Source organism: Antedon bifida, chromosome 9 (assembly GCF_963402885.1).
Source record: "Antedon bifida chromosome 9, ecAntBifi1.1, whole genome shotgun sequence".
Classification (NCBI taxonomy): Eukaryota; Metazoa; Echinodermata; class Crinoidea; order Comatulida; family Antedonidae; genus Antedon; species Antedon bifida.
Window position 1 is genome coordinate 12,188,304 of NC_136234.1, and position 14,911 is coordinate 12,203,214.

At 33.6% G+C, this 14,911-nt stretch overlaps 1 protein-coding gene across 1 annotated transcript in view; it reads left to right on the forward strand.

Annotated features, from left to right (window-relative positions):
- The first annotated feature begins 201 nt into the window (after positions 1-201).
- LOC144852175 (adenylate cyclase type 10-like) overlaps positions 202-14,911 on the forward strand; it is a 117,601-nt gene continuing 102,891 nt past the window's right edge. Inside the window, exons 1-9 of the mRNA XM_078709926.1 lie at positions 202-366; positions 5,054-5,194; positions 6,841-6,984; positions 9,344-9,552; positions 9,960-10,071; positions 10,653-10,718; positions 11,940-12,022; positions 13,851-14,010; positions 14,584-14,615. Coding sequence (XP_078566052.1) covers positions 234-366; positions 5,054-5,194; positions 6,841-6,984; positions 9,344-9,552; positions 9,960-10,071; positions 10,653-10,718; positions 11,940-12,022; positions 13,851-14,010; positions 14,584-14,615 — 1,080 coding nt within the window. The 5' untranslated portion in view covers positions 202-233. The remainder of the gene's footprint in view (positions 367-5,053; positions 5,195-6,840; positions 6,985-9,343; positions 9,553-9,959; positions 10,072-10,652; positions 10,719-11,939; positions 12,023-13,850; positions 14,011-14,583; positions 14,616-14,911) is intronic.

A 14,911-nucleotide genomic window follows, 5' to 3' on the forward strand; every position in this document is an offset into this window, starting at 1 on the left:
TACTATTAGTTATAGGCCTTGTGTTATTATATTCATATTAATTATTATTAAATATTATTAGTGTCTTTACATTACACTGCATTTGTTATTAATATTATTATGGCGATGTAATATACAGTAGTAATATAGCAAGTTTGATTTACTTTTACAATCTTAATTTATATTTTTTTGTCATTTTAAAATTAATTTAGGTGTGATTTCCAGTTTAAAATTCTGGACATCAAACGTTCAATATGCAACAACCACAAGTACAGAACCAACTTGCAACTCACGTTCCTGATTTAGTGTTAGCCCCCTCTACAATGGACAGACAGCTTCCTTTCAGTCAACGCTTAGAAGGAATGTTAATGTTTGCAGATATTTCAGGTAGGACTAATTAAATCTAAGCTATACATTATTCTCATCTTCATCGTTAGTCTAGATTCTAGGACGGCGATTCGACTTAATTTTCGTCAAAAAAAACATGTTGGCACATATTGCGTGTCATACCTATAGTGGAGCTGAACAAAATCAAGAAGGCAGCTGAAAGGAATTCTTTGTTAATTATCTATCATATTCATTTCTTTTACATACAAAATGTAATGAAATTTATTTTCCATTTTCCTTTTTCGAATAAACCGATCTAATGGCGCATTACGTTTATTGGCGGACTGATAACAGATGAGCCCGTTAAATATACAGCGGAAAATAGTAGTGCAAAGAGGAATGCAATTTGATATAAAACAAAATTACTTTTATTAATAAAAAAATATTATAAAATTTACAGAAAACACACTTCCCAGTAACTTAGATTAGAATGTTAAAAGCAATGTCCAATATCAACTGATTGTATTGTGCTGTATAACGGTTCGCAGTGACAGATATGGTAACACAATATACAGTGGTGGTTAAAGACTTCTCAATTAATTTACGTTGTGGTTGGTTTTATTGTCAAGTCGGAATTTACTTGTAAAAAAACAATACATTTTTGGTCGCTCTCAGATGTTTTCCCCATTCCTATAATTGAGTACAGTGATGAAACAGACCACATACCCTACCCTGTGTTAAGATTATAAAATAGGTACTAATATAACAATACTATATTTATACAAGCAATACAATTAATATAGATAAAGTATTTAAAAAGTTGTCATTTACATGAACTAACTATGGTTGGTACAAAAAGAAAACATTTAAAAATTAAAAGTGTAAATACTGTAATTAATTAGTTATTAACAATTAATTACTGTAACATTGTAACAAACGTATTAATGCAATACACAAAACACGCAATGTTGTTCGGCCTATTATAAATAAATTACAGAAGTACATAATTCCAAAACACTACTGTATAGAGTCACGTGACATTAAGATCTCAAATTGCTAGTCATGTGATGTATTTCCTCATATCTGTATAATCCGGGTACATATTGGTCAGATATGTTTCGATTAAAAATTCCACATGTTTTAATATATTTATATGAAAATTTGACGAAAATGTAATTGTAATGAATACCATTAAAATGGTATTCAGATGTGGATCTATTGATCTGTCTGGACCTAAATAACAATGTGATACCATTCACAAAAATGTATTGAACAAAAGATTGTTCAAAATCTTGGAATCTAGATACGTAACAATACAACATAATTCAACAATACAAATGTCTCAGCAGATGCCAGAACTGCTTTAACGACAAAACTAAAAACTATACTTTTTAAATTCTTAAAATAGGGCGTTGGCGTTGCTGCTTTTGGCTTTTGTTCCATCAGTTCGCAGTACGGCGTTTTATCCAAAATAAATAAGTATGCATTGGTAATTGTGAGAAGAGAATATAGATGATACATATTTTTGGTTGAAATTAATTTAAATCCACATTGTTTTTGTTTTTATATTATTAGTCCGAACAAAGTAAAAATAACGAGAGTAAATGTGATGAAAGAGAAAGTGTTCCTTGTTGATGTACTCGTCGTGGGATCAATGATAAAATCCTGCGTACCACGATTACGACTGTTCTTGTTTGCCTTTGTGCTCGCTTCTTTCATTGCAATAGTGGTCGACATTTTTGATGAGGTTTGTCGATGAGTACTTGATCGTCGAGTTGTTTGTCTTCTTTCGGTCGTCGTCGGATTCGTCGTTGTCGGGGCCAGTGTTGTTGTATAACACACTGAATCCGGGAATTCGTTCACGTACCTGTCTTTAACTGCTCGAGAAACTCGCTCAGAACCTGTTTCCCAGTTCAATTCATTCACCTTATACATATTTTCATGAGGTTCTAATAGTATCAGATTCTCGATCGTATGTCCTAGGACTATGTTTGTTATTGTACAGTCAGAATTGTCTCCGAATCCGGCTATTTTGACGTTGCTATTAACGGAAATACTACCAGTATCATCTTTAATCACGCATTTAACGATGGCGTTGACCCAGTATCCACAAATGGTATCGGAGCTGCATGGTGCACCCCCGGAGCCATCAGTTTTCTCTGTAACCGTTGCGATTATCGCGATACTAGAATCATTTATACGCTCAATCATGGGTATTGCTCTCCAACCAGGTGATGGATCGCAAGCCATCGTAACGCTAACAATGTACAACATAGAAATCCAAAAAACCAACATGATACCTATTTACTGTAGGCCTCGTATGAATTCCAAACAATACTTTGACTGTGTAGGCCTACTAACGAAAATGTCCTGTGTTTCCGATCTGCTCTGATCAGGGAAGAGTGAAATGACAGCTCTGATCAACCGTTCAACGAACTGACTGGAATACGCCTTCAGTCTAACTCGAAACTATCTATCCTGTCTCAGTTTATGTTGTGAACCCGCTGCTTACCACTCACTTAATTATATGCCAATTCCTTCCGCCGAAAGACACTCCTATCGTCTGCTCATAAGTTTAGAAACCACGATTATTGGAGGAATTTCCGCCACCTTTTCTTTTTAACGATTATTGTGTTGGCCTACCGTGTGCTTATACTGTACTGTGACGTTTATATACCACCTAATAGTTTATGCTACTCATCGTTGTGGAATTCTTTTGACGACTAGTCGCCGTGTCTCAGTGGGATAGGGCTCGTGTTACAATTCATAGAAACTGGCATATACCACTATTAAGTGCACATTAATTTTATGCGATTTCATATAACTTTATTCGATGTTCTTATTTGAATTAAATGCCGTTGTTAATCACCATGAAGTTTAAATTCAGGTGTAATAGAAAGCTTTAGAATTAAATTGACAGTTTTAGTACCGTACTTACAATAATGGAATAAGCTGCTGTTGTCGGAATTATGTATTTTACACTACCAGAAAAAGTACATCAACAACTTTTTAGTGAAAATGAAATTGTATGTTTTATTGACGTCTTTACGATGATTGAAAAAAATGCTTTAAAGAATACCTTTCCATCAAATACTTTAAATAATTATGATTGTCGAAATATGTACATTATAACTTTTGACTGAAAGTGGAATTGTACCACTTTCTTTATACATGTTTTATCGACGTGTTACGATGATTGAAAAATGCTTAAAGATTGTCTCCCAAAAACATGAAAAATAAAGATTAATAAAATAAGACTTTAAATATGCCATATTTAAGTATGTTTTGCTTTAAATTACATTTTTTAGGTAAATAATTTTTTTTCGATCCAGTTTTTGGTCATAGTGTTATGTGAAATTAAAATGACATATCCAACAAAAAATTAGAAAAGAAAAATTAGGGGGACAATATATCTTTAATAAGGCCCTATAAAAAATGTTTTGTTTGCCTGAGGCAAATTGTACACAATACATACATTGTATACATACATCTTTGTAAAAAAAATCTGTAGATAGGGAATGATAAACAATTAGATTTTTTTTAAATATGGCCTCAATTAATACAATAGAATACATGAATTATAAAACAGAAATAATCATCTTTTTGATCGACTAGCGTACTGATTAGTGTTTCAATCAACGACCTCCCTCTCTAACGACGACTGATGCCACCAAGGATATCAAAGCAGTGTCGCCGGCCGTAAACAACACATTTGGGCTACAGCGGTAAAAACAACCCCTCCAGGGAAAAGTGACAAATTAAAGTTTAAGGTAGTAAATGTCGACATAAAACGGGCACGATTTGAAAATGATTATTATTTATTACTGAAATAATGATTTGGCTCAAAGGTTATTTTAGGCTAATTATTTTTTACGTTATTTTCGTGATTAGGCCCAGAGTTTGAAAATAATATAATGTTATGATACAGGAGTATCCTGATGAGTCGATCTGCACAAGAAGACAATCTACTGAGCTCGCCTTTCAAAGACAGGAACTCGTACAGTCCTTTGATCTTATGTCTGGCTCCGACAAAAGTACTGCATATTCTCCGCGGCGGCGGAACTGATCGTGTCAGCATACCGTTGTTAGATTGCAGTACATGCATGCGTATAGTGAGAAAGGGTTTGTGTGGGCGACTTCTCGTCCTTAGCCCAGTTTCCACGTGATCTCAAATTATATGTACAGATTGTTGTTATTTTAACAGCATGGTTTGCGTTGCTGTAATTATGAAAGATTTCTGTCACTTTTATTTTTTTAAATTTATTAATGATTATGTGCGGTGGGTGGGTGGTGTGGTATCAGACCAGAATTGTACTGGGAATGTTTAAACTAGAAAGTTTGAAAACCGTACATCATGAAGGGTTCTGTGGGTTTGGGGGGAGTAATAGAATATCAACATGGAAGGTTATAAAATACTGGAATGCAGGAGAGGTAGCTCTGGGCGGGTATTTCTTCTAGTTTCTTAAGCGTGGTTCCCACTAGAAACACAATGCCGTAGGCGCAACGCAAGCGAGTTGACCAATGACAAGCGACAGTTCGAATAATCCATCGCTTGTGATTGGTCAAATTATACTTACGTGGGCTTACTTCCCGGCGTTGCGTTCTAATGAGAATCAGGCGTTACTATTACACTATCGTATGATGACAAAAAATGATGAATTATGTAAACAAAATTACTATAAACTGTATACAACTATATTAACCTTTTCCACTATTGACATTAAGCCCATTGGTTTATTATTTACAGGTTTCACTGCTCTGTGTGAAAAATACAGTTTGAATTCACGTAGTAATGGTACAGATAAACTTTCCAAGACGCTGAATGACTATCTCGGTGCCATAGTGGAGAATATCATCGGCTCAGAGGGTGACGTTCTCAAGTTTGCAGGTGAATTACGAATTATTTACTATAGGCCTACTAAAATGGTGGATGGACTAACTCGTCAAGGTGACGAGTTCAAATCTAGTTTTGTTCGTAGGTAGTAGCAGGACAGGGAAAACAAAACATCCGAATTTTGGGGGAAAGATTCGTAATGCAAAGGACAAACCGTAGTGCCAATATAATAAATATAGTTTATCATCTTGACACAAGCTATGGCCTATAATAATACACACAGTGTAAAGTATATATCTAGATATCTCCCTCAAATCCATCTGCTGATGTGGAAGAAAAAATGGGGTGACTTGACCGAGACCAGATTACATTAAATTATACATAATATATTATATAAATTTGACAGGCATTCTGAAACTGCAGACTCCATACTGTGCATGCTATCATCAGCAACAGACAAAATTTACAAAGATATATGATATGAAGGTGATGATATGATATTAATGCTTGTGTCGCATAAGGTCATGTGATGACGCCAATCAATCAATTAGGTTAATCTGTGTGACAGTAGATAGGGTTTTTCGGAGCTAATTGTCTCCTCTTTCAGATACGGTATTTTAAATATGGACATATCCTTTTTAAATCAAGCACCGTTTCTGCTTCCACGCATCATATAAAAAGGTATAGGCAGAGTGGATCAAATTCGGTCCTGCAGTAAAATAAGTTCATTACAACAGATAGACGGAAGTGTGGTGGGGAAGATTGTAACGATGATACCCGCTCCAACTATAAATATGTAAATATTTATTGCAGTCCATAATAATTTGAATATAAACAATCGGAATTGAAATTGAAAGTCCACCTCTCAGTCTGATTAAACAATGTCTAAATTCAACTCAATTATCAATTTTGAAACTAACCATAAATTGACTTGCAAATTGATAGGTTAGAATACTAGTAACACTGTTTACTGTTTTCAGGCAGAGCACTTGTCCTAATTCAATTTAACTGAGGCCAATGATAACAACTTTTTATACCTGTGTGGAATTTATCATCTGCAAAAGCATTCACATAAACTTTTCATAGAGTTCATGACTATATGGCGCGCCGGTCCTGTTTAAACAATACGGGATTATGAGGAATAATAGCCCTACACAACACTCGGTTCTCTGTACTAGGCTTAGTTTCGGTATGTTAGTTGTGTTCAACGTTCTTCCGTGAAACAGAGTCACATGTTACAACTCTATCTAGTCTGGGTTCCAGACAGAGTTATGACTTAATATTAATAGTAAAAAGCTAAATATTTTTTTGCACATATGGCGTTTCATACGGATACTGCTTGAGCTGTAAACTCCAGACAAAAATCGAAACGTCGACTTGTGGACTAACATAAAAAAGACAATAAAATACAGACTTGGAGCAAGTATAAACTGTATCATACTGTACGGATAATTTAAAAGGTTACAGTAAGGTGTTATGCAAATTATGACATTTGCTCCTAGAATAGGCTAGGCCACTGTCACACTGAAGTGTGTGTTATGAGTGACAGTTACGTCACAGTGCATCCCCCTCAACCCCCTCCCCCACTCTACACACACAATAATATCTTCTTGCAGTGCGTTTATGACAATATGGCAATGCTTGCTTGTATTTGTAGTACTGTATTATGGGCCTATTATGTACAATGTGTTTTTTTACAGGTGACGCTTTTATTGCGTTATGGAAAGTTAAACGTGACACTCTGGACAATACGATAATTCGCGTTGTCAAATGCGCACTTCGTATCCAAGAAAAATGTGACAATTGGAACACAGATGTAGGCGTCCGGCTAAAAGTAAAAATAGGTAACTGTTTATATATCTGTATATCCTGTATTCTTATAATTTTGAGAAGAATAATTTGCTGCCTAAATTTATTTGCCTTTTTAGTGATAAATTAGTATCCTTTTTAGTTGTTCTTTTTAGAACGGCGATTGGTTCGACTTAATATTGATAAAGCTAACAATGTTGGAATACATGGTGTTTCATAGGAATAATACCTTTTTTTCTGGATCTAGTTTACAGAAAAATCGAAACGGCGATTTAAAAACATAATAACTAGAGTAAAACATATTGAGCGTTTGAAATTTAAATGTTTTGTGTAGGCCTATCGTTAACAAGTTCTTGTCTTCTTGATTTCATTACATCAATGTTATTTTCACTACCACCTAACTATAATGTGATTTATATCAGAACAAAAATAAAACCGAAACAATAATGTTCTCAGCACGTAATACCACACAACCCACGTTTAACCTTGTCAGTAAATTTAAAAATGAACAACTTTTTGTTTAGTGCCTGTATATCGTAGAGAACACTTGCTTACTCTGATAATCGTGGAAATATTCAGAACGAGACAAGAACAAATTGAGACAGAATACATTTACAACAGAAAACATCATGAAAAACATAACTTTTATTTGTTTTGTTTCCTCCCTTGGCGGTAAAGCACCACAATGCTTCTATAAAGAAAAAATGATTGGAAATATGAGTAAATTTTATTTGATTTGTTTCCTCGCTGGTGACAAATGCTTTACTTGCTACAGTATAAGAAATACAGTACGAGTGTGAATTAATGAAGATATTGTATTTGTTTCCTCTCTGGTGTAGGCCTACTATTAGTATTATAATAACTGGTTGAAGGATTTTCATTTGGTCGATGGTGGACTCTGTTGCGTTCATTAAAAAAGTTTTAGAATCGCTGACCGAATGGAATAAAAAGGTTGTCTCCTATAGTAAATACAACGTACAGTATCCTCAAAGCAATACCTGCTTCAGAGGCGTAGAATGGTTGCTGTCTGAAGGGTGCGAAAATTGTAAATTTTGAAAAATAGAGCTGCTAGGTTGCCGGAAATTACACCTAAAATAATAACATTTGCCTTTTAATAGATTTAGGTTCAATAGATGAGCTATTGTATAGTTTCGAAGGAAGGGAAATAACCCGAGTAATTTCGCAATATTGATACTATACCCACTTCGGTTTCAAAATGCAATAAATCATATGCAAAGTTCAATTTACATCGAATTTTTCCAAAGCCCGTCCACCAAGTAGACTATCAAATTGTAATTTGAATTGCAATAACATTTCTTCATCATCGTCGTTGTCAATCGTTGTCATCATCGTCGTCGTCGTCATCATTATCATCATCGTCATCATTCCCATCATCATCATCGTCGTCGTCACCATCATCATCACCATCACCATCGTCATCGTCACCGTCACCACCATCATCGTCACCATCATCATCATCACCATCATCATCATCGCCACCATCATCATCATCATCAAGTATTTTCCATTTCCTTATATGAAGCTAACCGACCATTTCGGTGCCATCTCTCCATCTTCTTCGCTGTAGATATAAGTAATAATTAAAACTCGTAATTAGGTATAGTCTGAGAATATTGTTTTTTTATCTTTTTCGAAATAAGATGACTGAAATAAAATTGTTGACCCGTTCTGTTTTTAAAAGTTCATCATTCAGTTGAGAACACAATAATTTCAAGTTCGATAAAACGTGACAACCGAAATTGGAATAACACAAAACATCTGTCAATTATAATGTTTACAGTCTATATCGACCAATTTTGCTGAATGTATTGTAAACCGTTTCCTTCTTCTTGTTTCAAGTTTAATACAGTATTTAAGACGGAACATTTGTTGTTAAATAGATTTTGAACAGAAATTATTTTTTAAAATATATAGTACTATTATGATGATACATTATGATGGAAATGTGAACCTTTCTGTGTTTATTATGATTCCAATAGTTTTCTGAAATAGCCTACATATCAATAACATTTTCGGTGTTAGTATTGCCAATTATCTTCTTGAAGTTGAAAATGTTCACATCGATTTTTGTTTTAAAATCTTTTTAGTAGCCCTTTTGGCTCCTGCTTTTTACACAAAAGGTCTCTTGCGTCTAAAGCGCACCATACGCGCAGGGTTTAGCTATTTTTTACGTCGTAAATGATGCACTGCGTAAGTATTCGTATTAAAACGATCGCAGTTTTTAAACAAGCGTGCGTCTGTACTAGCGCGTGTACGTACCGTACTGTGGTGTAAGTTGCGTACCGCGCAAAATACCTACAAGTTGCATTAGTGTGAACCAGCCGGACCTTATTATTGTTAACGCACGTGTGGTTTTAATTGTGTCTCCTTTAGGTCTTTCTATTGGTCCTTTACAAGTTACATACATTGGTAACGATGAATGCCAGCAAGTGGCCCTGAGCAGTACGGCTGTTGATGATGCTAATAAAGCGGAAAAGTTTGCCCAGCCAGGCGATATTATCTTGTCTCCCAAAGTGTGGGCTTACGCGCCTGATCACGACCTTTGTCACATCGAAAAAATGTCTGACGGTAAACATATCCGGGTAAGAAGTTCCATATGTAAACTACCACACAGATGTTCCAATTCACGAGTGTGGTCAAAGTACATAATACAGTACTACTTGGCATTAGACCTTATATGACATACGATCTTTATTGACTGAAATATTACAAATTTATGGAATTCTTATTTTTAAGTTTAAACTTTAAAAAAGTGAATTTATTTAAATACCGATAATTAAGAAAATATAAAAAATATGGTAAATACTATTAAAATAAAACCAACATCTATTTATTAATTTAACAAATCAAATCTTATCTGGTTATCAAAATTTTATTTTCAATGCTAAGTAAGAAATATGTAAAATCTTAATATAGTATTAATATTAGTAGGCCTACTGTAATATGCGTGTTCATTTATCCTTTAATTAACTGTGCTGTCTATTTCAAGGTGATATCCTATGGCCTACCAACTCCAGACGATGATATTTTAGGCCTTGTTAAACAGCATGAACTGCAGGCGAACGCTGTTAGTGGGGCCCTACTAGGCATTACTACTCCTGGTAAGCACATTGTGAAAATGAATATTCATTTTACTACATTCATTGAAGTGAAAATATTCGTTGGAAAATCTCTCAACTCAATGATAAAAAATGTCTACTGAAAGACTGCCATAAAATACAACAGTGAGTCGCTTAAAAAAATCTAATCAGATGGCCAAACCGTTTTAGTATTTAACTTAATACTAATAAGCCTACTCCAGTTCCGACATTTTTTTCCTTTCTTTCATATGCGCGCGGCATAGCATAATATTATTTCATTCCTTATTATATTCAATTCAATTCTGGTTTATTAAAAATATTAGAATAATATGAATTATACAGTAAGTGTATAGAGGCATTTGCCCAATTTCATCTCGTAGTAAATACGAGGTTACGAGTGTATTGTGAGGTTCGAGCCTTGCGGGTGCGTAGATCACTTATCATCAGCCCGCCGCGAAAGAAAGAAACATACAAAATACAAATATATTTAACTTTAATACTCATGTGCTAGTAGGGGTTTTAAAGCACATTTTTTTTTCTTTTATTGCTAATCTAACCTGTTATACGTTGTGTTATCATGATATCATGTTTTGTATTCACAGTCAAACGGGTACAGTCTCCAAGAAAGGTGTATGGTAAGGAAGCCAAGATCGACGAGAAGGGAAGACGTAAGTAGACTTTTCGAACCCAAGAGATCAAATTATTTAGTAGTGTGAAGCGCTGTATATAACATTATAATGTATATGGAAAGAAATAATAACACCTACCAAAAGAAAAAGGGAAAAGGGATATTCGTTTTTATTTTTGTTACGGTATAATTTTACTACCGGTGCTTAAATTTTAATTGTTCATACAACATATTAAAATAGGCCTACTGTATAGTTAAATATTATTTGTTGAATAGGCCTATGCCATTTTAATGTCACACAATAGTTATTCACTTTGCTGGATCGAAAAAAATGTAATTAAAAGCCAAAAAAATACCTAAAATAAACTAAATCTGTCAGACATTGGTTTTGGTTAAAATTAACCGTTTCTTTTGTTATATATAAATAGTTATTTTTGTTGATTTTTTTTCTACAGAAGAGAATAACTTTATTAAAACTGTAAAATTACCTTTTCAAAGTCTGATTTGATTAATCTATATTTTTCTGCTTTTTGGGGGACAATACATCTTACGTTTTGGCCTGCCTCAATTTTTACTTACTGTTACTGTTCTGTATATTTTGTCAAAATCAAAATTAAATGATTTAAATAATATAGAAATTGGACAATATTAATATTAATAATATTCTATAGTCATTTTCCACAATAAAGTTAGTTTGTTTCTCAGAATGTTATTTCTTTTTACTGATTGTTCTTATAATATGTCGGAAGAGTGAAATGTGCATAAACAATCACTTCGCTTTGCTATTACGGAACCACCTATAAGCCGTAACGGAACATTGCATTATGTTTTAAGAATTCCACTGAAATAACCACAATAGTATGACTACTGTAAACAGTTTTTAAAGAATGTTGTCACTTTGGAAACTAGGATACATCATTCATTGAAGTTTCTTTTTTCTGTTTCTCATGTAATTGAAAGAGTTAACGTTTACAACATACCGCATCGCGTCTAAGGTTTGCCTTAAATTAGAAGGTATTAACGCTACGTACATATGCGGGGTATGACTTAATAAATACACCTTCAAAGTACCTTCCCATTATTGTCTTTGGTTATACTGTTATTTTCTAGTTTTGGCATATTCTTACTTTTGAAATACGATACAAACATCATATTACTACACATTAGTGGATTTCAAAGACACACACTGGAGAGTCGTTAAAAATGTCCAAAACAATGGGTACTTCCCTTAAAAACTACTTTGATGTGTTTTTGTTTTCAGTCCGACAAGCAATTTTTCGTCCACCGTCAAAAAGAGAAAAGGCCGTTTTACGAAAATATGTCATACAACCAGTTTTAAAAAAGGTATTTTTTAAATTTATATTCTAATTGTTGCTGTAAGCCTATTACTCATACTATAATTTACAATAGGAAACACAATAGTTCCTGTGGAATTTAAGTTCCGGCTGGTTTTAAATTTATTCCGGTGTCAGAGTAGGTACAGTAGGCCTACAATTTACCATACCGTCGGTGTGTGGTGATTTATATGGTCTGTTATCGAATAACCGTAAGTAGGTTTGACCTCTTCGCGGTGGGAGAGGATTAGGATTACATTAAAGGAAGAATGATTGCAATTTTATGTGAAGTTAGACACTTACCGGTACATATTGGAATTTTATGAATCACGCATGTACGTCTATAAAAAGTATCATTTGACACTAAATAAGAGCATATTTTATGTTTTTGTAAGCGTGTGTTTGATTGTACACCCACCCAACTACTTACGTACGTGATGGAGTTTGTTGAACTGTCAAAAATATTATGGAATATGGTTCCATGTTTTGCTTTTATATATTTTACTATATATAGTAGGCTATAACATGCATTTGTAAGGGGACACCTTCAAGATGTTTCCTAATACTAATAGTGAGATCTGCTGTAGTGTTAAAATATTTTGACTTGTTTGTTTCACGTAAATGTGTCCTATAGATGAGCACTAGAATAGATTAATCTTAATTATGATAACCACACTGCTCCAACTCTCTACTATTTTAAAAATAGATTTAACAATAAGTAGAACTAGGCCTATGTTAAAAATAAAAACATAAACAATATCATTGTACCTTTTTTTCAAATGGAAACATTCTAGGCCTAAATATCGTATGTTTTGTATATATTTCATTTTATAAATTTGTATTTTGGGAGGGGAGAACACATGGGAAAATCAAGAAATTGTTGAAGTCTGAATAGAAGAATACATAAATTCTGTCGTTCTATAATAATATTGCTCGACTTTACAGGAATATCTTGTACGATGTCATATTATTTTGTGAATGTTTATACAGTATTAAATACCTACTTATACAATGTTGATGTAAACCTGACATTGTAAAGTAGGAGTTGAAGAGGTTGCACAACATCAATTAAATATGCGTGGGTTATCATAAGTGACATCACAGCAGGTGCGATACCTTTTGTGGGATAGTCCCACTTCTGTTTCATTTGAGGTATACAGTATTTTTGGATGTGATAAAACTTATTGTTTTGTTTTTGTTTTTATATATTTAGGCAAATTGCCAAAGATAACCATAAATGAATTCTTTCACTATCCTTCTTAAAGGTGGCAATCCCGTTCACAGGACAAACATACACAAGATTCTCTACATAAACAAAGTCTTATTACAAGTCTTTGGGAGTGGAGTTGTAAATTGTGATTAGAAAAAATCCTGACATATGACAGGCTTGAACCCAGGCCCCTTTTATTGGTAGCCAAGCATCATAACCACCAAACCACATATATTTACATTATATACATATACATATACTTCATTCATAATTCTTGCATTCATTTGTTAGATTTCATGTATGGTGTATTTTTTCATATGCAGTATTTTAGGTATGATAATTGTACATATAATAACATTCAATTCATAAATTTCACTACTATAAAATAGTAACAAACCATGTAGAAATAGATTGGCGAGAAATATACAATTTGTTAAATGTACAGTATATTACATTCATTTTTTCCTTTATTCATTTATACATGCATGTATTATTTCTTGGATTCATTCATACATGTATTATTTCATTCATTCATTCCTTCCTTCATTAATTAATGTCATGTATGTTTTTGTTTTCTTTCCTTGAGTGATAACAGCACACCAGCATACAATACCATTGATCATTTCAGATTGAAGATGGTCAGCCATTGGAATATTTATCTGAAATGCGTCAGGTGTCTGTTGTCTTTATCAACATCATATTTGTACAGACTAAGGAAGTTGAAGACACCAACAACAACTTGCAACATGCATTTGATGTTATCTTCAGTAATTGCAAGCAATTTAGAGGTAGGCCAGCTACGTCTATTGCTTTCTATTTCAGTATATTTGTTATGCAATGTATTCCAATTGTTCTTATTATGTGTAATAGAGAGAACATTAACAGTATTACTTATCAGTATCAATCCCGGTTTCAGTGAACTTTCGTTAAAATGAAACAATCAACCCACGACATCACCTGACTTTTAATCTTCAACTTTTTGGGTTTTTTTTATGGCGCGACAAGCGGAAATTAATTGGATCAGTTTATAAATCTGGGATATCTTTTCAAACGAGGAGATCACTATATAAAAATGACATATATTTAAACTAATCTAAGGCAAATTACTGAAACAATGCTGTGGCTTACAAAATAAGATGAGAAAAAATCTAAAATTGAAGATACCTATATTTGGGGGAAATGGCAGTTTGGTGTGTCATATTTTGGCTTTAAAAAGTGTGCTTTCATGCTGATAAAACATGGTGTTAAAACTATGGTAGTTACGTAAGTCCTTTACTTATAGAATAAGGAAGTAACTTTCTATGAAATATAAGTTAAAAGACGCTACGGAATATACTAACGTTTATATTTGTTTCTATTAGGTTGTCTCAACAAAGTGTTTATGTTTGACAAGGTAGGGCTACTATTATTATTAGTTTGTTTGTTTGTTTCATATCGACAGAAACAATTAAACATCAAGTACTTAATTCTGTTTTTGTTTTGAATGTCTTTTCGTTTATCGGCGTTTTCCGGCCTCTCCCTCTCATACGGGGCGTCATAATATAATTATTTCTGTGTCACATACGAGGTCACATAACAATATGTTCATAGTGCCCCAAACGGCGCCCCGTACGCATAGGCTTTCTTTCTCTGCATACAAAGCCTGTTGATTTTGATTTATTGTTTTCTCTGATAATATGTTTCGAGAGG